This window comes from Theobroma cacao, chromosome 6 (assembly GCF_000208745.1).
Source record: "Theobroma cacao cultivar B97-61/B2 chromosome 6, Criollo_cocoa_genome_V2, whole genome shotgun sequence".
In the NCBI taxonomy this organism is placed as follows: domain Eukaryota; kingdom Viridiplantae; phylum Streptophyta; class Magnoliopsida; order Malvales; family Malvaceae; genus Theobroma; species Theobroma cacao.
This window is the reverse complement of record NC_030855.1, coordinates 18,326,307-18,351,750: the sequence shown is the minus strand read 5'-3', so window position 1 is coordinate 18,351,750 and position 25,444 is coordinate 18,326,307. Positions and strand designations below refer to the sequence as shown.

Here is a 25,444-nt window from a genome sequence, read left to right as displayed (position 1 = left end):
ATATATATATATATATATATATATATATATATATATATATATATATATATATATATATAAAATGAAGATCAACAAGCTTCGTATTGGAGTAGAGTGTGCTTTTGGCCCCAGTAAAACGGGGTTGAAATTAAAATAACGATAAAAGGGTAGTTTAGTCAAACAAAAGGGTGCCCAACCAAATATCTGCAGGTGGATGGCGCTTCCTAACAATTTCTTGTCTCCTTGGAAGTCCCTTTCTCTTTTTACAGTGAAGGACTGAATAGCAGTTACCAGAAGAGAGAGAACAAAACAGAACAAAACAAAACATGCTCTGTTTAGGGTCACTTCATTCCTTCCGACCTCTGCCCTTCAAACCACCTTAAGTACCACTTTCACTTCTTCCGCTTCTCTCTTTCCCACCGTTCAGGCTCCCAGGTTTCTCACATTCTTGCAAAAATCGTCCTGTCTTGTTCCCTCAAGTCTTTCGTTTTCTTCATTCTTTTTACTTCCATCTATCTAAATCTACCATTTCCTTTGACCCCTTCAAAAAAAAGAAAAAAAGAAAAAGAAAGTAAAAGCAAGGATTTTTCTGAACTTAGCTATAGTTTCTTCACTGACCCTTTACGTTTATTGGTCAGAATTTTTTTGTTATAGCTTCAAATTGACACTTCTCGCTCTCCTTTTTTTTAAAGAAAGAGCTGAACCTTGCTCAAAGTTTGTTGAGTCTAATTTATGTTGAACCTTGTTCTTCTCCATCAAGTCTCAAATTTTCTTGTACTGGCTTTTTTTAGACATAGTTGCTTGATTAAAATCTAAAATTTTGACTCCCTTTTGAAACTTAATTTTAGCTCAAAGTTTCAATCTTTTTGAAACAAGAAACAATGAATTTTATAGGTTCTCACTTGTTGATTCTTCTGACATTAATCTTTCTTGTTCGTGTTCAAACCCTCCATGCCTTAGATTCCTCCCCAACAACACCCATGAATTGTACGGATACATCAAGATTATGCACATCTTTTTTGGCTTTTAAGCCACAAGACAACCAAACACTAGCAGTGATCCAGAGCATGTTTGATGTGTTGCCACAAGACATAACAGTTGAAGAAGGGGACAGCCATGGCTACATGTTCATCAAGAAGAACTGTTCGTGCTTAACAACAACCAAGAATTATGCCACAAACACAACTTTTACAGTGAGATCAAATGGCGCGTATGTTTATGACATGATTTTAGAGGCTTATGATGGGCTTGCGATGGTTCCAAATGTTACCAGGCCGGCAAGGGTTGGAGCTGTGGTGTCTTTGAGGCTGTTTTGTGGGTGTTCAAGTGGGTTGTGGAACTACTTGATGAGTTATGTGATGAAAGATGGGGATAGTGTGCAATCTTTAGCCAGTAGATTTGGGGTTAGCATGGATAGTATTGAGGAAGTCAATGGGATTGTAAATCCTGATAATGTCACTGTTGGTGCTCTGTACTATATTCCATTGAATTCAGGTTTGTCTTAAAATCATTAATCTTTTTTTTTTCCCCATTTTTGGATTCTTAATTTTTGATTGGAGAGGTTTCAAAGTTATAGGATTTTTGCATATGGAGGGCTTATTGTTTGGAGATATGTTTATTTAGGTTGTTTTTGAGAGATGGATTTTTTCTGATGTTGTTTCGCAGGATGATATTGACATAGTTTTTCAGAACTCTTATGTTTTGCAAATAGATTATGGTTAATCATGTTAATAAAATAAGATTTTATGGCCATCGTTTGTGTTAGTCTATACCTAGGTATATTAATTGGGGTCTTAAACTTGCTTAACACTACTTTAAGCTTTGGCTTGGTGTGGTTGAAAGTTTAACATTGCAGGTCAGATTTGGTTGTCCAAGCAATTGCAAATGTATTGAAGATCCGTGAAGCAGGCTTGGGATAGTGATAGGATAATTAGATGCCAATTGGTGATGAATTCAGTTCACTTTTTAGAGTCTGTAACCTACTTGCTTTATAAGTGAAGTCAGAATGTGAACTTTGAGGAAGATGCTAGTGCGAAAAGCATTTCATATATACAAACCATATCTATAATGAAAGCAATAATGAATTCATACACTGTGTGTAATATCTATGATTAGCATTAATGAGAATTTTTGCTTCATTATTCAGTTCCTTGAATTACAAGGCTATTAGTTGGTTTTGCATTATGCCTAGTGCCTGTGTGCAACTTGCAATGCAAACTGGGAGTAGTTCCCTTTTCTTGGTCATTTTGTTGGATTTCGCATACTTTTTAATTCTCTTACAAATTCTCTTCTTGTAACAGAATTTTTTAGATTTTTAGACTAGCTTGTTTATTTGTATTGCAGTTCCTGGTGAACCATATCATGTGGAGAATGACATTACCCCTGCACCTGTTCCAGCACCATCTGCTGACACAATATCAGGTCTGGATTGATAAATCTAAGTGAAGGAATTAAACTGAAGTGGGAATGATGAATAGGTTGTGATGTATTAATGCTATGTCATTGACTAGGTCTGTTTTTTAATGATGTCAACTAACAGCTGGCAAACATTAATAAAAAATGCTGTAAAATGTGTTTCAAAATTGAAATTTGCAAGTTTTACATAGCAATAGATGGTTACATGGCTTGCTGTCCAGATATGTGTATTCAAGCTCCTGTTTAAAGTGTATGTGCTGCTCATTCTTTCTGCCAAAAGTGTTTGCCAGTTCCTTTTTTTCTGTTACAATTGTGAGCTACTTCTGTTTTGTTTGATTGCATGAGTTACAGATGCATTTCTGGTAAACACTCAGTGAAAGGAGCAGCCTGTGATAAGTAGCTGTTTGCTTAATTTTTCTTCTGTTGGCAGCTTCCATAGTCGATTTATGTTGGAGCATCTAAGCCATGCAGTAAGCAGGCAGCAATTGTTTATCTTTAAACCTTTTGACCATTTGACATTGTTTTATTTGCTTTAGCGAGCTGTAAATACAATTCTGTAAGGGTTGAAAGTTACAGGCTTGGTTTTGTGAGATCCATAGTTTCAAATTGTGCAATTTTTGGCTTGCTTTAGCTTTTCTTGGAATTTCTAATTTTCTGAAGGTTATCTCTATTAAGCCTAAATAAAGGTGTCATTTTATTTGAGAAATATAATGTTATATCTTCTTTTTATTTTTGCAGAAATTCAAGTAAATCATAAGGCTCATGTGCCATATGGATGGATCATTGGGGGTTTTGGTGTTGGGCTTGCCCTCATTATATTAAGCATAGTTGTTTGTATTTCCTTGAGGTCATCAAGCTGCTTTGCTGAATCTCATGGAAGTCTTGCCAAAGATCCTGATGGCAAGAGTTCTCATAAATTTCACATTCTTCGGAAGCCAAGTTTCTGTTGTGGTTCAGGAAGATACATTTGTGGCAAATCTGGGAATTGGAACCAAACTAATGGTGAACCTAGTAACCACCAGATTACTATTCCAAAAGGTTATTACATTCTCGTATGTTTAATTAGTTTCTATTTTATTTGTTGCTAGCTGAAATACTGGCAAGGAAGTATATAATCATGCTAAACAAGATAGATTAATTAATCAAAACAAATAATAGCAAAACTTATAAGCCCTAGACCTAACAATCAGATCTAACATCGTACCAATCATTTTATGCATGCCAAGAATGTCGGGACTCATTATATCCAGGAAATGAAAGGCTTAGCTTAGTTTTCCTTTTGGTGTTGCACAAATCTGATTGCTGTATTCTTGGGCTTGCCAATCATTAATTCTCATATGCATCATTTTTCTTTTCCTTGTTCTTCTCTTTCCCTTTGGAGGTTGGGGCAGGGTGGATTCTTCTCATACACCAGTATAAAACATGGGACCGTATTTGGGTGTGACATGTTTCTTTTATCTATTGTTGTATTACTTATTTTATTCAGCAAAAGGTATATTTCTGTATGCATGCCCATATTTTACCGCTTCATTTGATTAATGGACTGTTTGATCAAGAAACCAAGAGTGCGGTAATAATCACTGTATAGTAATTGCAGCTTGTATTCTGTTCTAAGCCTGAAAATCATTATATCCACTAGCAATCTTTTCTTTCATATTATGGTAAAGACATGGATGCCTTCCATTCTCAATTTCTCATGTTGTAAAACCATTGTATCATTTCACTTTTGGCAAAGTTTGCTTGATACTGAACTGTTAAGGGAAAGCCTTCAAAGATAATGTGTTCATGTCTTAATTAAAGAAAGATCAGTCATGTCAAACTATAGCTCTTCAACTAGCATGTTCAATTATGACATCTTGCTTGGACAAAATAAATAACAATGAGCAATGAAAAATGAACAAGGTCTGGATTTTGAGATGCAACTACAAGTGACACCATCATCATCAAATGAGTCAATTCATGGTTGAGCTTCAGAGAATGGGCTCTGAACCTTTATTCCATGAAATATTTCCTCTTTTTGTTTATGAGACATTGCCAAGCACATGAAGAGAGGTTGCTTTGACTTGTAAAGTATTTGGGATTCCCTTTATTGTTCATCAAATCTGTTTGAAATAGTTGCTTTGTAGTCATGTTGTCTAAAATTTCTGAATTAAGTGGAAATTCATTTTGTCTTCCAGAAAATAGGCTTAACTTTAACAAGCAGGATAGAGTTGTTTTTATGATAACTCAGCTTGCTGCCCCTGACCGATCTCAAACATGGGAAGTCTAGTCTAACTTTGTTTACTTGTCCTCTCTGACAGCTCTAGGAACTGATGTACTTGATGTTGAAAAGCCTGTGATTTTCACTTATGAAGAAATTCTTTTTTCGACCGATGGATTCTCTGAGTCCAATCTTCTTGGTCATGGAACCTATGGTTCTGTGTATTACGGTCTCCTTCGTGACCAGGTTTGTTCATTTCTACCTGAGAATTTAGATAACATAACCTGAATAGTGAAGACATACTAGTAAGGTTTTTATTTGATTCTTTTAGGAAGTTGCTATCAAAAGAATGACTGCCACAAAGACGAAGGAATTTATGGCGGAGATGAAAGTTTTGTGCAAGGTTCACCATGCAAATCTGGTACTGCTGTCTGTATGATAAGCAATTGTTTAAATTGTGAAGGCTTGCCGCTCTTCAATTGTTCACTAACATTGACTCCCTTTTTTGTTTAATATTGTCAAAGGTAGAGTTGATTGGCTATGCTGCAAGTGATAATGAGCTCTTCCTTATTTATGAATATGCTCAAAAGGGTTCTCTTAGAAGCCATTTACATGATCCCCAGAACAAAGGTAAGATTATACCAGTGCTTTCTTGAGTTTTTATAATTTGTTTCATTTTTTAAAAATGAGTTATCAAGACTTCACTAGGTTGAAGGTTTGATCTCTGTAAAATTTGATAATTACTGTTTGTGAATTTGAAGCCAATATATTAATGCTTTTAACTAGTTGTGACGGAGCATATGTTCTTGATATACGGTTATAAAACTGCATAAGTAGTAGTGCTAAATTAGAATGATTATTGTCAATTATGGTGCCAATGTTGAAACATTGCTGATTGTATACTACCATGATGAATAAGAAACTAAAATAATCTAGTATGCTTGACCAATTTTCAAAATGAGGGGAAGCTATTCTCATCATCCCGAGGCTTCATGGGTTATACCAAATATTATCTAGTGGTAGCAACCTGAAGCTTGGGAATTGCAATGACCAAGCACATCCTATTCGTAAACAGGTAATTCCATAGGTTTGAGTCCTATTGTCTCAGCTAGTCCAATATATTGGCTCTTTCACGGGCTTGGCTTAGGCTATGAGCATTAATCATTGCTATTCCTGATTGCTTGGTTACTACTGAGTTTAAATTGAATTGTAAGCACAATGGTAAATTTTCAGTGTTGAAGCACTATAGAAGGTCCTGCTTTGTGCTTGGCTGGACAAAGAGGAGCCTAAATGCCACCTGCAGCTCCCTTAGAAATAGGATGCAGTTAGCTCCTATGCTTAACTTTTTGGCTAGAATATGAATTGCAACTTTAGTGTTCATGATAATTTTATTCAGCTCTTTTCTAGTTAGAATATGTTATTATCCCTCTTTTCTCCTTTTTTAAAACCTTTGAATGACATTCTATGAGGTATGCACTCTGGATGTGGGATCTTCTGATGTGCTGTATTATGTCTTGTACTGAGTCTTGACATTCATATTATTTATTTGAAGGTCATACACCACTATCTTGGATAATGAGGGTTCAGATTGCACTTGATGCTGCTAGAGGCCTGGAGTACATCCATGAGCATACTAAAACTCATTATGTTCATCGAGATATCAAGTCGAGCAACATCTTGCTTGATGGTTCTTTTAGGGCAAAGGTTCTAACACATTATATCCTGTTGGTTTTGTTTTGTTATTTAAGTGTGCATGAGCACATCTCACTGACTTCACTTTTACTCTAATTAGATTTCAGATTTTGGGTTGTCAAAGCTTGTTGGAAAAACAAGTGATGAAGAAGCAACAGCAACAAAAGTTGTTGGTACATTTGGTTATTTGGCACCAGAGTAAGTGATAATATTGTTAGTTGGCTACTGTCTTTCTCTGAGAGTTATTCAAAATTCTTAACTGTTCTGCTATCGGTATATTGTAGATATTTGAGTGATGGACTAGCCTCATCAAAAAGTGATGTGTATGCATTTGGTGTTGTTCTGTTTGAGACTATATCTGGAAAGGAGGCAATCATAAGAATGGAAGGCACCACAGTGAAAAATTCTGAAAGACGTTCACTGGCATCTATTGTGAGTAACATTTTAGCACATTCTAAGATGCATATTTTATTCCAATTCATAGACAGCATAGTGGTCTGTGAGAAATAATATCTTTCCTGAAACTAATATATAACATAAATTATAAATTCAGAGCATAATTTAGCCTTGCACATAGTTCTGAAGCTGAAGAATGAGAATCGCCAATAGACTAACTTGAGCACTGACAAATGATTTGGTTTCCTATTTTTTGGATGAAACTGCATTCTCCTCTGAAAAATGATATTCTTGTTGAATGTGAGACGGGTAGCTTATAGGTCTCCTCTTTTTTGCTTCCCTTTCATCTTCTAAGCATTAAAAAGTGATTCAATTGAGGTAGACACTGCTCTCATATCTAATGGTCCGGCATAAAAATGTATCTTGGACAAAATGAAATAAACATGGAGGAATGTGGCATACAGAAGAAGTTAGATATGGCATTTTTGTGTTCTGTAAAATTCTGTCTGGCTGATTGTTGAACTCATAGGGATGCTCAGGGCAGTTGTTACTTATAATAAAATTGACTAATCGAAAGCAAAATGAAAGGACACAAGCCATGAATTTTGATCTATTCCTACCTTTGTGTAACTATATCAGGATTGGTATCTGTGAAGCAGAAGCCTTGGATAGCTGAAGCTTATACTGTTCAATTTTGATGTATAGAGAGATGATGTAGCAGTTGAATAGTCTATTTCTGTTTGATGTATAGAAGTTTGAACAGTGAGATCATTTTAATTTGCCTTGTTGCTAACTGGGATGGAATGGAGGGGGTTTCTCTAGTGGTGTGAAATATAAATTGATATGTCAGAAGTTGATAGACTAATCTACGGAAGGAACATCTTTTTGCTTCTTTTCCCAAGTATGCAATGTTAGATGCTCCTTTATCGTGGCTTTCTCCAAATTATAGTATCTGTTAAATTGCAAAATTGCAGATGTTGGCAGCTCTTCGGAACACACCAGACTCAATGAGCATGTCAAACATGAAAGATTATATTGATCCAAATATGTTGAATCTATATCCCCATGATTGTGTCTTCAAGGTATATTTCTGACCTTGTTTCTTTTTATCATCTTTTCCTTTTTGACCTGGTATATGAAATGTGAAGCTTGCTGCTTTCTTGAGAAAAAGGCTAAACTATTATTGGACCTCTTCAAATACAAGGAAATGTTCAGGAAAAAAAATATTATCCATTTTTCTGGAAAGAATTGTAATGTAGATTGCGTTGATAAGTTAGCAAATTCTGATCATGCTTCCTCTTAATGCATTTCATGCATGAAGAGGAAGCATAATGTGTACAACAAACTGGACAGATTAATAATGGTCTAATGAACATTCTTGATTGCAAATCCCTTGTCATCATTTCCACATCTAGGCTAGATGACCATTTTTGTTAATGCTTTAAAGTATGAAGTTACATCGTCGACATTCGTAAAGCTGCAACATAAGCAGTTATGAGATTTTGGGATCCCTTATCCAAAAAAAAAAAATAAAGAAAAGAAGAAGAGATTCTGTTATTGCAATCACATATGCTTACTCACCCTCTAACTTTTTTCCTGTGATTTAATTAGATGGCTATGCTGGCAAAGCAATGCGTTGATGAGGATCCTATTGTTCGCCCTGACATGAAACAAGTTGTGATCAACTTGTCACAGATCCTTTTGTCCTCTGTGGAGTGGGAAGCAACTCTTGCTGGGAACAGCCAAGTATTTAGTGGTTTGGTACAAGGAAGATAGTTATGGAGCAGACATCCCCTCTCTATATACTTTTATTCTGTTGCTCCACTTTGTGCCCCCTTTCATCTTTATACTTATGTGTGCATAGTAGCAATTGATGTTCCAGAAAAGCAGTAATATGGTAGTAGTATTTATATAGCATTTTTTTTCATTTCTTTTCTCACTTTTCCCCTGTTCTATATGTTATATTCTTTGAAAGCTCAATTTGTGTGAAAAAATTTTGATGTAAAATGCCACGATGCAGTAAAAGAGTCGGCTGCTTTATAAACAAGCTATTTGAGTAGCTAGTTTGATGTCAATTTCTTCTTTTTATGACCTGGATTCTCATCTACTTCAGTTCTTTAAACTATTGCTTTATTATTATTATTATTATTATTATTATGAATACTAGAAACACACTCAACTCTTTGAAATACAAGCTGAGACTTGTGTGAGCAATGCAGGCTATGAATGTTTTGTGCCCACGTTATCTGTGTTAGTGAGCCTAGGAGCATATACCCATGTGAAGGTTTTTTCTCCATTCATGTCAGCAATACAAAATAAGAAGAGCTTATCTCGAAGCAGTTAGCAGGAATCATATTAAGTTCAACTCTTGACCTTTTTCATTATATCTATATGTATAATCCGTTGCCGTACAGCGTACCGCTCTCTGATGATTTTCATGAAACGTAAAACGGCTTCACAAAAAAAAGAGCCTCGGGCTTCGTTGCGAAGCATATTTTTTTATTTGAAAGTTAAACATAGATTCATTTCATATCAAAAGGGTTGATCCCAATTACACAAAAGGAGAAGGAACCTGACAAAGAAGCAGCCTAGAATCCGACTCAATAGTTGGCTTACAAAAAATTGGCCAGCAGCGACTTAATCTGTACAAAGAAATTGACAAGCAAATGTACATAGAACAATGCAAGAGACCACATTCAGCCCTGGAACAAAAAGAAGGCCGGGGAAAAGTAAGAAGAGAAAACATAACCGTTGTGGATGTTTCTTTCTGCAAATCAGTCTGAGTCATTCCTTATGACGGTCCATGCCTTATCATGAAGAAAGACGTTCAGCATGTATTCTCAACCGTTGAGGAGCCTCATCAAGAACACAGTAATAGAAAACAACAGGAAAAGAGGAGGCCACCACAGCCGAATCACACTCAAACAGCCACTGTAATAGTTAGGGGTAAAGACGTAAAAGATCATGAGTTCTGTCAACTCCTGATTTGGCAAGACTATCAGCAGTCTCGTTACCTGAAATATGCCTGATCAGCCAACCACCTGCAACTCTGTTTTTAAATGAATGAATTTGGAAGGCAAGTTGTCGCAGCTACCACGGGGCTTTACTAGGATTGGACGCTTCGAAGAATTATGTACAATATTTTGAGTACCATGGTGATTGGTGCACAAACTGGTGCAATTTCTGCTAATCAATTATTGATCTTATTGTTTTCATTAGTAGCACATCCCAAAACGGTTAAAGAGTTGCAAGATACAGAATAGGGCGTATTATACAAGGGGTAAGCTAGTAGAGCATCTAGTTCCCATTGCAGGCACAAAGTGGACATCTGCCACAGGGAGAAACAAGTAATATAGGGGCTTCCCCAATCCTATTTGCAGAGTGAGGCTAGTACACGTCGAGGTGGATCAAATGGTCTTCGAGAATGAAGGACAGCCCAATTATCTATCAGTAGAACATCTCCTTTCTTCCAAGGAATGGCAACACATTCCTCCTCAAGGATTTTCAGGCAGTCATAAATGATATCAGCCGGCAACGGTTTCCCATCCCCAAAAGTAACTGCCTTCACAGGATCATTCCTCTCATCTTCCCAGCCTGTGTAAGCAGCCACCATGCTATTGAACCAAATTTTGCGTTGCCTTGACTTGTCATATTTAACAGCTGGTATTGGACCCATTATCGTTTTCACTCCATCTCCAATCCATTCCAACTTCATGCCTAGCTTGGCAGCCCTACAACAAGTTTTTGTAAACAATTGTTAATCTCTAGTTTCCAAATTAAGCAACAAAAGCTTTGTTTAAGTACGAGTAAAAGTCATTTCATCCATTGGGAAAAATGATCAAATCCCCTAACCTTTCCTCGGCCACGCTCTTGTCTGTTGTCAGGAATGTGGATTTCCACCCACGACCAATGGGAGATGAGGGATCATCACCCTCGCCTAGTACCCTCGTATATATTAGTCCATGCTCCTCCAACCGCCAGACAAATTCTGGGTACTTGTCTTTCATTCTCTCATAGATAATGTGGCTTAGAACTATGGGAGTTTCTCCCCCACTTCCTGGCTCTACCTCACAAAAGAAGAACAATTTGGATGGGAATTCAGGAACCTGTCATCAAATAATTTGCGACAAAGCATGTCAAGACAGTTAAACAAGTTCAATTGACATCCAATCAACCATAATTTCCCATAAAGTTGAATACAAGTAGCAGAAAGGGACTTACCTGAGCCATCTCATGATGAAAAGGAATCTTTTGGTCGGCTGGTGATTCATTAGCAGTAAAAACACGACCAACAACGTTAGTCCGAGGAGCAGCCCCACCTACGTACGGTAACTCCTCGAAGCCAAAAGCCTCCACGACGTCGTTGAAGTCCTTGGCTGTCTCTACAGGGAACCCCCTGAAGAGTAGAGCTCCAGCTTTGAGCAACAAAGAGTCCAGAAACAGCTTCTGGGACTTGATGGCTTTGGTGAAAAGAGAGAGTGAAGAAGGGGTTGATTGTGGGTTTGGAGACAGAAGTGAAGGGAAAGTGAAGGAATTGTAGTGTTTTTGGTGATTCGGAAGCTGGGTTTCCATGAAGTATTGAACTTGGTCCGCCATGGTTAAAAGGCCACTTGGGAGGTTTTTTTTTTAGTGATACAGGTTTTTCCTGTAAAAAGAAAGAGCGTGGCGGGGACGCACCATACAAGGCCGTCGTATTGGTTTTGAACACTGTAGGGATGAATTGGACGGGTTTTGCGTCTAGGTTCAAGGTGGGCCGTGGTTAAGCTCTTTTCTGGATTATAGGTTAAAGACTTTAGGCCCGTTTCTTAATCCCGAGTCCAGACCCAAACCCAATTGAGTAACAAAGTATGGCCTCGGTTGAGAACATTTACAATTTACAAGGCCTTAGCTTATCTAATTGCCTTCAAAATTCCGAAAAAAGGAAAAAAAAAAAAAACTATAGATGATAATTTATCAAAAATAATAGGAGTATCCAATTAATAGTAATAGAGAGAAGCTGTAGTATCATTACTCATTACCCAACCCAATCTCATCAGCATCTGTAAAAAGTCGCAACATGTTTATCATTTCTACTTGAAGCCAGATTTCTTCACTGATAACATCTCTTTTTAATCTAACCATTTTTCTAATATTGAATTATCTTGAGTAGCAGTACAGTGTGGGAAACTTCTTTTTCAATGTTATTATTGGTGCTTGCGTCACCCTGATTAGGTGTCACATAATGTAAGTGTGTGTTAATATGATTTTTACAAAATTTAAAAGATCTTACATGCAATCTTATTATTATTTTTTTTCTTATTTGTTTAATTAATTTTTAGTAAAATGTTTTTTTTTTCATTTTATAACACTTTAATTAGTTCTTCTAGATATTTGTTGGTATTGGGCCATTCAAGGCCGACTTTAGGTAAAGTCACCAAAACAGGGGTTTTAAGTTCCAAATTTTTATAGATCTCACAATTTTAGAATAATAATATAATATAATTATATTAAAAATATATAAAAATTAAGATAATAAATAAAATTTTTAATTATTCTCTCATACCTAATAAATATCTGTTTTCTCTCGCTTCCACATCTCTATTAATTCTCAACTATTTATCTCATTTTTCATTAAAAATAACTATTTATCTCACTTCCCATTAAAAATCAAAATAATTAACAAAATGACATATTTTCTCACTTTCTTAATTATGTGCATAATAAATATTAATTTTTTTTATCACTTCTCAATTCCCAATATGCTATTATTTCTCAACTGTCTCCTTTTTCCAATCAAAATAATATGATTCTAGTAATCTCCAATCGCTATATCTTTTTGTCTATATATAAAATCAATTATTATTGTAACATCCCACCCTTGAATGATAATTTAATAAAAATTATTTTGTTTATTAAGGTGAATTATGGGTGTTCGTATGTAAGAAGATATGCGAAATTGAAAGTGGTGACATGGGAAGTAAAATAGTATTTTAATAATAAATAATAAAACAAATAATATTAATTTTTATGTCAAGTGACAAAATACGACGTAATGTTGGAAGATAATTTTGAAGAGTTAGGTTTGATCAAAGTGGGGGAGAAAAAAATTTAAAGAAATAAAGTATTGGTGAGGCCCATGTGTTTTTACTAAATAGAGTATAAAATAGTATGTATATATTTAAATATTATTGTGATTTTTTGGTGGAATGCAAATTGGATATTTTACCTGTGCATGAGTAAAGGAAGAGTAACAGAAGATAATTGGAGTCCAAGAATGGTTGAAGGATTTAATTGCAAAGAAATAAAAAGTTGATTGGTAGAATTGTGATTAGTAAAAGTTAGGGGACTAATGAGCAGTTAAACCTAACTAGTATTTATTTATTTATCTATTTAATTATTTACTATTCTTTTATACTAAAGCCATAGAGTTTGGCAAAATATACATGCAATTCAAAGAAGGAACAAACATGGGCTGCCCTATGTAAAGGAAAATTATGCATGTAAAAACATGGCCACATGGCTTTGTTAGAAGGGACAAATAAATAAATAAATAAATAAATATTGCAAACCAATGCATGTATAAGGCAATTTAATCGAAGGATTCAGGAATGGATAAGAAATTTAAAATGCAAACCACCAAACTTTGGGCAATCTGCCAAACAATGGGGAGAAATGAAGCAAACAAAGTTGAAAAGGCATTCCACATAGGGGAATCTGCCCATTTGCAACACTAAGAGAGCTAGTCTTTCATGAGCATTGGACTTTCAAATTTTCATAATTGAAGCTGGAGACTTGAAGGAAGAAGAATAAAGGAAACTGGTGATGAAGTTGGAAGCTTAGTTCTTGGTCAAGAGGAAAAAAGCTTTGCATGGTTAATTTGTGCACCAGCTTAAGCCTATATACAGTTTTCTTCTGAAAGTTTAAGGTTTTCCAAATCAAAGCTTAAGGTTGAAAATTTCATGTTGGGTAAGGAATTCTTCATTGAGCCTCAAAGAATTTAAGTTCAAGAAAAATTAATAGTGCTTAATCTTATTGTGACAAATTTAATACGTTGGGCTAATCAAGTGTTAGAATTGTTGGAAAAGTAGCGTATTTCATAAGATTCAAACATCTTATATTGCTAAGGTACATAAAGGTGTGAGTGCTTTAAATAAGCAAACATACTATAAGCTTGTTGCAAAGAAGAAAAAGAAGTGAGCTCACGTGCACACGAGATCGGGATAGGCTTTGAGAAAATTCATATTTCCTCCTCTGCACGCGTGTATACAAGTGGGCTAGACCCAATTGAATTTTTTGTTCCTTGGCTTTAATTTTTCTTTGAAGTTTTCGTAGCCTTTGGTTGAATCAAGCTCAAACTCTACATGCTGATGACTCTCCAACATCTATCTGACAAAGCACTCTACCATGCTGATAACTTTCTTGATTTTGCTACAACGTATACTTGACATGTTAACCAAGTTTCTCTCAACTCCTTGATTTGATGCAACATTAATCTCATTTGGTGCAACATTTACTTCATTCCCTACCTATAAATACAGCCTCCCTACTTCACTCATAACACACAAAAGTCTCTCATATTCTCTTAAGTCTTCTTTGCTTATTTTCTGGTTCTTTTCCTTCCTAATTAGGTTCTTTCTTTCTACTGTTCCTGTCATCCCTTACTTGTTTATGCAATTTATAAGGAAGGGTTTATTGAATCTTGGAGGATAACCGCTACAGTCTTTTTGTATCGAGTTTTATACTTCGAATGGGCTAAAATTATCCTTAAGGACAGTGATACCACGCCTCAAACTTCCTAGTGTTCTTACTTGCTTCATTTTATTTTCATTTGTTTCCCAATTTTTATAATAATCTTAAGGATAATGGATTCCCAAGTTGATAATGCTGCTGCCACTATTCGTACTGCTGCCTCTGTCCCTACTGCCACCACCACCGTTAATGGTTCCACCATGGCTCCCATTTTGTTGACCATTCCTCTTATGCCTTTGGTTTCATATGCCAAACCATTTCCAAATATTTCCAAAATAGAAGTCTTTGATGGCAAAAACTTCAAAAGATGGCAAGAAAGAATTTTTTCAATCCTTGATGTTCATGGGGTGGCTTTTGTGCTAATTGATTCCAAGCCAAATGATGTTAAGATGTTGGAACCATGGATGCACGCAAATAAGATATATAGGTATACAATCATTAGCACACTTTCTAATAAGTTGTTTGATGTATACAGTTCCTATAAAGAAGCAAAGCAAATATGGGAGTCAATGATTGCAAAATATATTGCTGGAGATGTTGGGAAACAGAAGTTCGTTATTGGCAACTTCTATCGTTGGAAGATGACAGATGATAAAGACATCAAGAGTCAGATCAATGAATACCACAAGCTGGTAGATGACTTGAAGGTTGAAAAAATCAACTTGCAAAAAGAGTTCTTTGCTGGGTTGTTGATTGAAAAGCTGCCAGAATCATGGAATGGCTACAAGCAACAATTGAAACACAAGGAAAAACAGTTGTCACTTGCAGACTTGATTGTGCACATCATCATTGAAGACACAACTTGAGGGAGATTAAGGCTTCCAAAGTAAAGGAAGTTGCAACTAAAGCCAATTTGATTCAAGGTAGAACCTAGTGTCAACAAAGGTATCCTTATAAACTTGACAATAAACCCAAAGCTTCTCATCCCACATTTAAAAAGAAGGATAGTTGTTTTATTTGTGGAAAGCCATGACATCATGCCGCACAATGCAAGAATAGAGCAAAGGGAAATGTCAAACTTACTAATCCAAGAGTCAAGTTGGTCAAAGCAGATGAATCCGATGATGTAATTGCTACGGTCATTTCACAAGCCAATATGGTGGCCAGTGTGAAGGAATGGGTGGTAGACTTAAGTGCTACCAAGTATATTTGTGCAAACAATAATGTCTTTACCTCCTATACTCCAGTAAGAGGAGGAGAAAAGATAATATACCTTGATGATTCTCGAACTGCTCAAGTTCTTGGTAAAAGGAAAGTCCTTCTCAAGCTCACATCTGGCAATACCTTAGCTCTAAATGATGTTCTTCATGTTCCTAATATAAGGGCAAACCTGGTGTATATGACCTTATTAGGTAAGGTTGGGGTAAAAGTGTTATTCTAATATAACAATATCGTAATGACTCTTTGTACTTAACATTTTCAATGTTCTGAATGAAAATGATAGTTCTCCTGCTTACATGATTAACTCTATTGATTTATGGCATGGTAGACTATGACATATTAGCATTCTTTATATTAAGAAAATGCAATCATTTGGTTTAATTTCTAGTATTAAAAATGGATGCTTTAATAAATGTGAGATATGTGCTGAAATGAAATCACCTAAGAAAACTTGTATTTAAGTAAATAGAGAATTTGAATTAGTAAGTTTAATTTGACTAACAAAATCCACAAGTGGTTATATATTCACCTTTGATGGGGGTGCTATAACTTGGAAATAAGCCAAACAAACAATAATTGCTAAATCTATAATGGAGTCAGAATTTATAGCTTTAGAGTTGGCTGGCAACGAGGCTGAGTGGTTAAAAAATCTCTTAGCAGATATTTCGTTGGAAATGAAACCAACATCTTTTGTGTCTATGCATTGTGATTGCCAAGAAGCAATAGCCATTGCAAAGAACAAAATTTTCAATGGTAAAAATAGACACATTCATTTGAGACATGATGTAGTAAAGCAAATGTTTAGAGATAGAATTATATACATTAATTATGTAAAGTCAAAGCTGAATTTGGTTGATCCTTTGACTAAACATTTGGGAAGAAAATTAATTAATACTACATCGAGGGGAATGAGACTTAAGCCAATTGAAGAAATCAACAAATAATAGTAACCCAACCTATGTGGTTAGTGATCTCATGAATTAGGTTCATATAGGTAATAACAAGTTATTTATTGATACATTAATACATTATTAAAATTATTGTCCCTCCTATGGTGTATGAAAAATGCAAGACTACAATGCAAGATAGATTGAGTTAAACTCTTAATGAATTTCATATCTCTTATGGGTAGTGTATTAAACTACAATAAACACTTGATGGAATCACCTATATAAGTGTGAGGTGGGGCCACTCCTATAAAAATCATGATAAAATCTTTATAACACTTATGAATAACTAGGCATGCGCATGGCCTATTCACATAAACCGGGTTTAACAGTAGAAATTATGGGGGTATAATGTGATTGATGAAAACTATATTTCACATAAAGAATTTTGGTTCATTTAAGGTACAAACTTCACCAAAATTCTGTGACTTATGTTTTATTCTTTCTAGGGGCGATTCATAACTTAAAAAGCACCAGTCACGATGCATTACATTTAAATGAAATTTGACCCAATAAAGACTTCCTATAAAAACTTATGAAATATATGGGGGATTGTTGGAAAACTAGTGTATTTCATAAGATTCAAGCATCCCACATTGCTAAGGTACATAAAAGTGCCAGTGCTTTAAATAAGCGAACACATTATAGATTTCTTGTAAAGAAGAAAAAGAAGTGGGCTCGCGTGCACATGAGATTGAGATATGTCACGACCCGGTACTCTCCTCGAGCCTGTGACAACCGTCGCGATGTTCCGATAGACATTCATTACCCAGCATGCCAACTGAAACCCCGCAAGGCTTTAATATCAGTCTTCTTATCTCCCCTACGAGCAACAGTTGATAATATCATATTTTGAAAGATTATAAGCTATTTTCAAACCCAAACAATAAAGAAAATAATTTTCGTCTCACAGGGGTATTTTGATCATTTTTTCTGAAAATTTCAAAATCCATATAAAAATATAGTATACGAGTGAAAGATACATATTTCATAATTAAAAATAAGTTTAGATGTCTAAAACATTCATTTAAGGTGAAATTATGACTATTTGAATATAATAAAAATATTCAAAAAAATATTTCATTTTCTTATAAAATAATTTTTATAGAGTTATCTGTAAGAAATTTTTGTTGCGTAAAAGCGAAATAAATTCATACACTGTAATATAGATAGTCAAGGTATGTAATTTAATTTACAATGACACGTGGGCCCCCAAATGACAAAGGTGAACGAAGGCTGTGAACCTACGATTTTTGAGGAAGTAAAGCCAATTATAGCCCTTAACGAAATGAGCTATCTACCGACTATCTTGAGCCTGAAATAGGTGGAAAGGAGGGTGGTGAGATTATATAATCCCAGTGAGTAAACAAATATCATCTAAAATATCTAAAGCCGAGTAAATGGAGATAGATAAAATAGATTAGCATAAAAATGATTCACAGCATTTCGAACTCGTTTTAATAAGATAAAATAGATTCATTTCACCCAAATAAACAACAAGGCTTATGATTTCCTGAAAAGTTTGGCTCGTGCCAAAATCATTCTCATACTCAGTTGTTAGGGATACCTTGACCGGGGGCTATCCCAACCGAGTCCGCCAAGGCTGTTAAAAAGTAATGTACGCATAAATCATGTTTTTATTTTGAAAACATAACCATTCCTTGGCGTTGGCTGAGTTCACCCTCATGTGGTGGTTTGGCGTGAAGTGAACTCTAAAGTTTTACCTCGGGAGTTACCCTATGCGCCTCTCTGACCGAGGTACGTATATAACAGGATTCCGTGTCCCTCTAATAGGTTGGTTCACAAAACTCGCCCACTGCAGAAGCTAAACCCACCATACAATAAAATTTGCCATAGCATGACATGGTAATTATTTTATTTTACAGCCTCTCAAGGCAAATCAACAGTTCATACATTTTCAGCACATTTACGAATTCAACCATTCATGCCAATATTGTCATAAGCCATTCAATTCAAACCATGATTTATAACACAGCAATTAGTCTCTAATTACTCAATTTTCAAAACCATCATTCAATTTCAAGATAATTTTATAAAATCATTTAATTTAATCACATTTTTGCTTATAAAACATAAAGATTTACCATTTAAATTCATTTTCCATAAAATCACAAAAATGAATTAAAATTCACTTTAGATAATCAAGATGATGATAAGGTTACTCACTATTTCGGGTGTCGAATTTTTTTAGAGTACTCTGACTATCGATCATCGGGTACAATTTTTTTACCCTTATTGGAGGATTGACCACCTAGACATAATGCACAATCAAGCAATTTACCACATTGGTGCTAAACCGTTATAAAACTATATGGATGCATGAAATGGAATGCAAATTGTTCGGATTATCATCTAAACACGGTGTTCTACACAAATTCAATTGTGTACCTAAATAAAACGGTATTGACCTAATTCGATCTATCACCCGATTAATTAGCCAATACGTCCAATTCAATTCCAAACAATTCCATTTCTCTTCCAATTCTCCAAATCATTAAACACAATTTAAATAACTTGAAATGTGGCAAAATCATCCTCACATTTTCTCTTGGAAATTTCGGTCATGGTGGGTGCATCAACACTATGATTTTTCCTACTTGATTTTCTTACCGTACTTCATCATTTCCTAACCAATTCACTTGAAATAAAATCAAATCCACCATCCACACTCTACATGGACGATTCGGCCAATGATGGGTGATGGGAGGAAGTGAATTTTTCCTGTTGGCTTTTCATGCTACACATTACTAACTAATTAAAAACACTAAAATACATTAAAATCTAACCAAATCAAGCATCAAAACCTCCCTCTAAGTATTCGGTTAGCAAGGGATTCATCATGATTTCATGTGATTCAACCATGAAAAATAAGACAAAAGGCTTAAGATAGAGAGATCTCAAGCTTAAATTGAAAAATCTTACCTTTTTTCACTTGTTTCCTTGAATTTTCACACTTTTCCCTTGAATTTTTCCACCTAGGGTTTTGTTCTTCCTTTTTCTTGCTTCTCCTTGGTGACGCCGACCATAATGAAGAGAAATGGGCTGGTTTTGTGCTAATTTATAAGGAAAATAATAAAGAAATAAAAGCTTGACACTTGTCACCTTACCATTGGTCCATTTTTAAATTCTTAACTATTAATCTTTCTTTCTCCACCACATAAAATCCTTCAATTATCCATGATAATAATGGGTGAAATTCATGTGCTGGACAAGTGTTGGGTGGTGTAAAATTACAATTTTACCCTTGGGATGGCAAAATTACTATTTTACCCTTATCTTGGAAAAAACGTCAAAATTAAAATTCTTCACTTCTCAAACTCAAATTATACTCCAAATGATCAATCTTAGTCAAAAATTTCATCCAACACTCACATCTTAACCTCGGGTGGCAAAATGACCATTTTGCCCCTAAGTCATGAAAATTCCAATTTAACTCCAAATCGATCCTCGAACTCCGAATCATCATTTTAAGTCATTCTGGGGTTTTAAAATTCTAAATTTCATCTTAAAATCTCTATTTGGACTAGTTCAAGGCTTAATTCAACTTAATTGTACCATTTGGTACATTGTCGTCCTTTAATAATTTTCGAGGTACCCAAGTAAGCAAACATACATTCTTATGTAAGAATGGCATAATAAACATATTGTAGAGCCGGGCTTGATAGATAAGCCTAGAGAAAATTCAAATTTCCCCTCCCCTACGCACGAGTATACATGTGGGCTAGGCCCAAGTGAAATTTTTGTGCCTTGGCTTTAATTTTGTTTATAAGTTTTTTGTCACAGCCCAAATTTCGAGCTATGATCGCCGCATGGGCCCAATGGGCATAGCCCACCAAGCCTAAGTAAGCCTATTTATACAATCCTGATCATTAATCCCAACCATCATTTCTAAAATCACATACTGTAATTCTCAACAAAAAATATTTCAGTAACATTCTATAGTGACCCAATACTCACCATTTTATTTTGTCAAAATAATGTCACCCGTTTGCCAACTCATAGTGGCATCAGTAATCAAATTTACATATTTGACTTATAACATGGATTCTAGCGGATTATATTACATATACGTGAACATACTCTTGACCGTCAGCGGAGTGATCGTGGGTAAAGGTACAGCTACTGAGATGCCATAGTACCTACCGAGAGGATGAGCATACGTGGACACTCAATCTAGGTCCCACCTATCTTCGAATATGAAAACATTAAGTTTAAAAACGTAAGTATTAAGATCAGTGAGTGAACATAAGAAGGGAACAAACAATCGATAGGAAGAATTTAGAAATCATGATGCACTTGTTTCAAAAATAATGCAATTGATTTAATTTCTTACTAAAAACCCCTCATTTCAAACTTTGATTAATAACCTTATAGTGTTGCAAAAACCCATGATCAATCCATGAAGTTAAATGGGTGAAAAATATGTCAAAATCAAGCATGGCAGCAAGTTTCTAGCTGCAGCGAGAAACAGTCTTAGTTTGCATATGTTTCATTTTTTCTTGCATATCTCCCACTATAGAAGTTCAATTGACCTAATTTTTAGACCATTAAAAATATGGGAAGAAGGGCTACAACTTTAATGTTTACCACTTTGCCCAGTTCTAATTGGAAGGTGGTCAAAATTGTTGTCAAAATGGAAGCAGTGCACCAGAATTTTGGATATACCCGAGAGTTTCTCGCTGCAGCGAGAATTCTTTTTTGTTGTAGTGAGAAACAGGGCTGGTTTGTGCCCCCACCACTCGACAGTTTCTCGCTACAGTGAGAATGCAGCAAGATTCAGGGCAGATGACAAATTAAGGGATTTTCACATGCCACAAAATCCATTCCTTCCATATTGCACATCAAAGTGAACACATTGACAATAATCAGTTTCTCAGTATTCATTTCAATCACTTATTATAATCATAAACTTTCTTTCACATATACATATATAAACATACATAAACACGTACATCACCCCACTTCATTCATCGTCATAGCCGAGTCATAATCATCGGCTTATGCGCACTCCTTACTTACACATAATCGGGTCATCATCGGCTTATGCGCACTCCTTACTCGCACATAGTCGGGTCATCATTGGCTTATACGCACTCCCTACTCGCACATAGCCGGGTCATCATCAGCTCATGTGCATTCTCACATCGCACATAGCTGGGTCATCATTATCAAACAACATTATTCTTCAATGCACAACAAATATTCATATATATACATACCAACATAATATAAGAGCACATGGATTTATCTTTTTACATATTTCACATTTTCACAACATCAAAACATTTTATCAAGGGCTTGTTCCCATGCATAATTTAATGAAAACCAAGTAAAATCATTTAAATGCTTCATCCCAACACATACGTATTTTCCAATAACACTTTGATGCAAGTTCACTCATCGGTCTTGTTGATTATTTTGCTTGACTCTAGCCTCAACTAATGCTCCAAATGGACATGTGAGGCCTTGTTGGAACGTATACACACACAATATCACCACCAACCCAAATTGGCATTAATATAATTCCAAAAGCTCTTTCCTAAATCAAGTTCTACTAGTTATTCCTAACTAGTTTCCAATTGCCATTAAGTGGCTAGTTATTTACACCACTCTAGTCACCCTAAGAGTGAATAAACAACCTCAACAATAAAACACTCACAAACCCCATTGTTAGCCATTATCGACAACTAAAGAAATTTAACCCTAACTTATACTCACCCTGATAGTCCTTGAAGTTGAATTCTCATTCAAAATTCTTCAACCTAATAAGGAAAATCACTCACTCTTTCTCTATATGTTCAGTTAGTGAGAGGAAGATATAAGTAAGACTTTTTAAGGGTTTTAAGGTGAGAAAGTGAAAGAGCATAACAGGTTTTATGAAAAAGTGCTCAAAAGCATGAAAATTGAAGTTAATTGAGAGAGCTATGAAAGCTTTGTGGGAGGCTCCCATGGAGATGAAGAAACGTGAGATGGGAAGGGAAGAAGAAATGGTTGGAAGCTACTGGAAATTGCTGGAGCTTTAGATATTTGTATCTAAAGTTTATCCCATTTTTCATGTAATTTACCAAAATGCCCTTAACATGGTGGCTTGTCTTCCTCCAATCCTTTATGCAATTTTTTTACTTTTTTTTGTGCGAGATAAAGTCCATAATGGTTTTGAAGTACTCAAGTTCACAAAAACTTAAAAATTTAGACCCGAGATGCAAAATGACCATTTTGCCCTTACCTTGGAAATCATCATTATTTTTATTTCCTTCGTCATCTTATCCTTATTTTCATCATTCATTTGTGCCTTAGGCCTACTTAAGCCTTAATAATGTTTGGAAGCATACTTCTAGGGGCTCACTAAAGAAAATGATGAAATTACCCCTAGTCCATTTTATCACGTTTACTTCTAGTTACGTGTCTATAAAGGTCGAGGTTTCACAAGTTCACTTCTGAATTACTCCTTTTTCTTGGTAATCAACCTCAATTAGCAACCAATAAGCATTATTAGCCACCACCTCAAAGTATGAGGTACTACATTTTCTTAGCCTTTGATTGAATCGAATTCAAACTCTACATGTTGATGACTCTCCAATGTCTATTTGACCAAGTACTCTAACATGCTGATGACTCTCCTGATTTTGGTACAACCTACACCTGACTAAGTATACATGCTGACCAAGTTTCTCTCAACTCCATGATTTGATGCAACGTTCACCTTATTTGATGCAACGTTCACTTCATTTCTTGTCCATAAATACAACCTCCCTACTTCACTTACAACACACAAAAGCCTCTTATCTTCTTTTAAGTCTTCTCTGATTTATTTCCTTCCTAGCTAGGTTCTTTCTTTCTGCTGTTCTTGCCATCCCTTACTAGTTTGTGCAAACTATAAGGAAGGGTTTGTTGAATCTAGGAGGATAACCGCTACAGTCCTTTTGCACCATGTTTTATACTTCGAAGGGGCTAAAATTATTCTTAAGAACAGTGATACCACGCCTTAGACTTCTTAATGTTCTTACTTGCATTATTTTATTTTCATTTGTTTCCCAATTTTTATGACAAGAACTATGCCTTGGATGAATTAAGCTGCCCATGAGGTAAGTTGAAGAGGGTTTATTACTTGGCTACTTATGATAATTAGCTATAGGTTGCAAGGAAATGCTAAGCTTGTGTAATTAATTTAATGTACTTTATTGCAATGGGTTAAAGGAAAAGAGATTGTTGAAAATCATTTAGTGGAATTAAATAAAACTACAAAGGGATTATTAGTAATATTGGTAAAAAATCCCACCAATTGAGGTAAATAGGCGTTAAATTTTAAAACTATATTCCTAGAAATATATATATATATGTTATACTTGATGGTTGAACGAAATTGTGGTAAGTATGAGCTGATAGAAAACCCTAAGTTGTTTGTGATTATGACAAGGATTTTAATCCGTTTTCTATATATTATATATATGTATACAATTACATGTTTTTGAATACGAGGAAACAAACCTTTGATGAGCTTTTCATTTCAAAATCATGCCTTGCAAGCTTGTGTGGTGTTTAGGCCAATGGTCTTCACTTGATTCATGGATTTAATGTTAAATTGTCGATTTTCACTTAGAATGCTGATTTGATAGTTACGCCATGCCTTGAGATAAATTATGCATAACATTTGATTTATGATTACACTATTTTTGATCTATCATGTTTTGCAAATATAGTAAATTGGGACAATTTTTATTTTAACATGATTGAGACACTCGGAGGTAGGACCTATTACCACGCAAGGTTAAGTGTGGTCTTTATGGACAAAGTAGTGATTATTGATTATAGATACTATCGTAACGTGCGGGTCCGGGAACCCGTCCGCTAGACGTGGGTGAAAATCTAAATATCTTGGAGTCGCCACCAATCTGTTTTTATTTAGGTGTGATTGGTCACCTATTAACCCGATATTAATCAACGAAGTCCTAAATTGATTTTAGGTCTGTCAAAAGAACAAGAGCTGATCTACATTTTTTAGAGTTGGGTTCGGGAGTGCAGTTACGCACGGAGAAGGGTTAGCACCTCCGTGGCGCCCGTTCCACGAACGGTACCATTTAATCTTAAGTTATCCTATTGCAGCCTACCCTTGATTTTATTTTTATGTTTCCTTAATCCTTAGTTATTAATTAATTTTTTATTATGTCAGTTGATTGAGTCTTTTATTTAGTTTCACGAATGCACGTGATGCAATCGTAAAAATGATGTCATGATTTATTCAATTTTAAATAATGATAGTGACAATCTTTTATTGGAAAATCATCCGTAAACCATCTCAACTCTTTGGTGAAGTCTCAAAGTTTTCCTCACCTAGGGATGTCCTCAAAAGAACTTGTTTCTACGAGCTCTTCGAGGGAATCCCATCATCAGAATTCTCACTGTAACAACAAAATAAATGTGGTATGCTGTGACAGGATAAAAAGATGATATCTATATGAATGCATTTATTAATTTAGTTGGTTCATTACTCACACAATAATATGTTTAATAATTTAAGGTGATTTATTACTTTATTTATATATTTATTATTATTTATGATTTTTTTAATGTATATTATTTTTTACAATGATTATTTGAGTTAATGGGTATTAGAGTATAGAATTCGAATTCATCTCGACGCTTCGGTGAGAATTCATCTCGAACTTCATGTAAATTTATTTTTAAAATATATATTATTTTTTAACAACGATTATTTAAGTTAATGAATATTGGAGTATGGAGTTTGGACTTATCCCAACATTTCGGTAAAAATTTGTCTCGAACTCCGCACTTAAGAAAATTCACTCGAAAGAGGCAACTCTTTACCCTTTTATGTAAAATTCTATCATCGGATTACTCAAAAGAATCATTTCATTTTTATAATAATTATATTTACATCATGTAT

The 25,444-nt window shown here is 35.1% G+C and overlaps 2 protein-coding genes across 3 annotated transcripts; one reads left to right on the top strand and one right to left on the bottom strand.

Annotated features, from left to right (window-relative positions):
• On the top strand, positions 249–8,770 carry LOC18596025 (lysM domain receptor-like kinase 3). 2 transcript variants are annotated; one of them, XM_007024255.2, is made up of 11 exons: positions 249–1,473; positions 2,323–2,400; positions 3,133–3,432; positions 4,695–4,840; positions 4,926–5,015; positions 5,119–5,224; positions 6,147–6,298; positions 6,387–6,484; positions 6,571–6,718; positions 7,657–7,764; positions 8,294–8,770. In XM_007024255.2, exons 1-11 carry the CDS (start codon positions 861–863, stop codon positions 8,456–8,458), a joined length of 2,004 nt encoding a protein of 667 aa, XP_007024317.2. In that variant the 5' UTR covers positions 249–860; the 3' UTR covers positions 8,459–8,770. The 2 variants fall into 2 exon arrangements, with proteins under 2 accessions (XP_007024317.2, XP_007024318.2); XM_007024256.2 differs by lacking the exon at positions 2,323–2,400 and having other exon boundaries at positions 251–1,473.
• Positions 9,839–11,373, bottom strand: LOC18596024 (clavaminate synthase-like protein At3g21360). Its single transcript, XM_007024254.2, has 3 exons — positions 10,904–11,373; positions 10,535–10,788; positions 9,839–10,413 (listed from the first exon to the last, which is right to left on the bottom strand). The coding sequence occupies exons 1-3, from the start codon at positions 11,276–11,278 to the stop codon at positions 10,053–10,055; spliced, it is 990 nt and encodes a 329-aa protein (XP_007024316.2). The 5' UTR covers positions 11,279–11,373; the 3' UTR covers positions 9,839–10,052.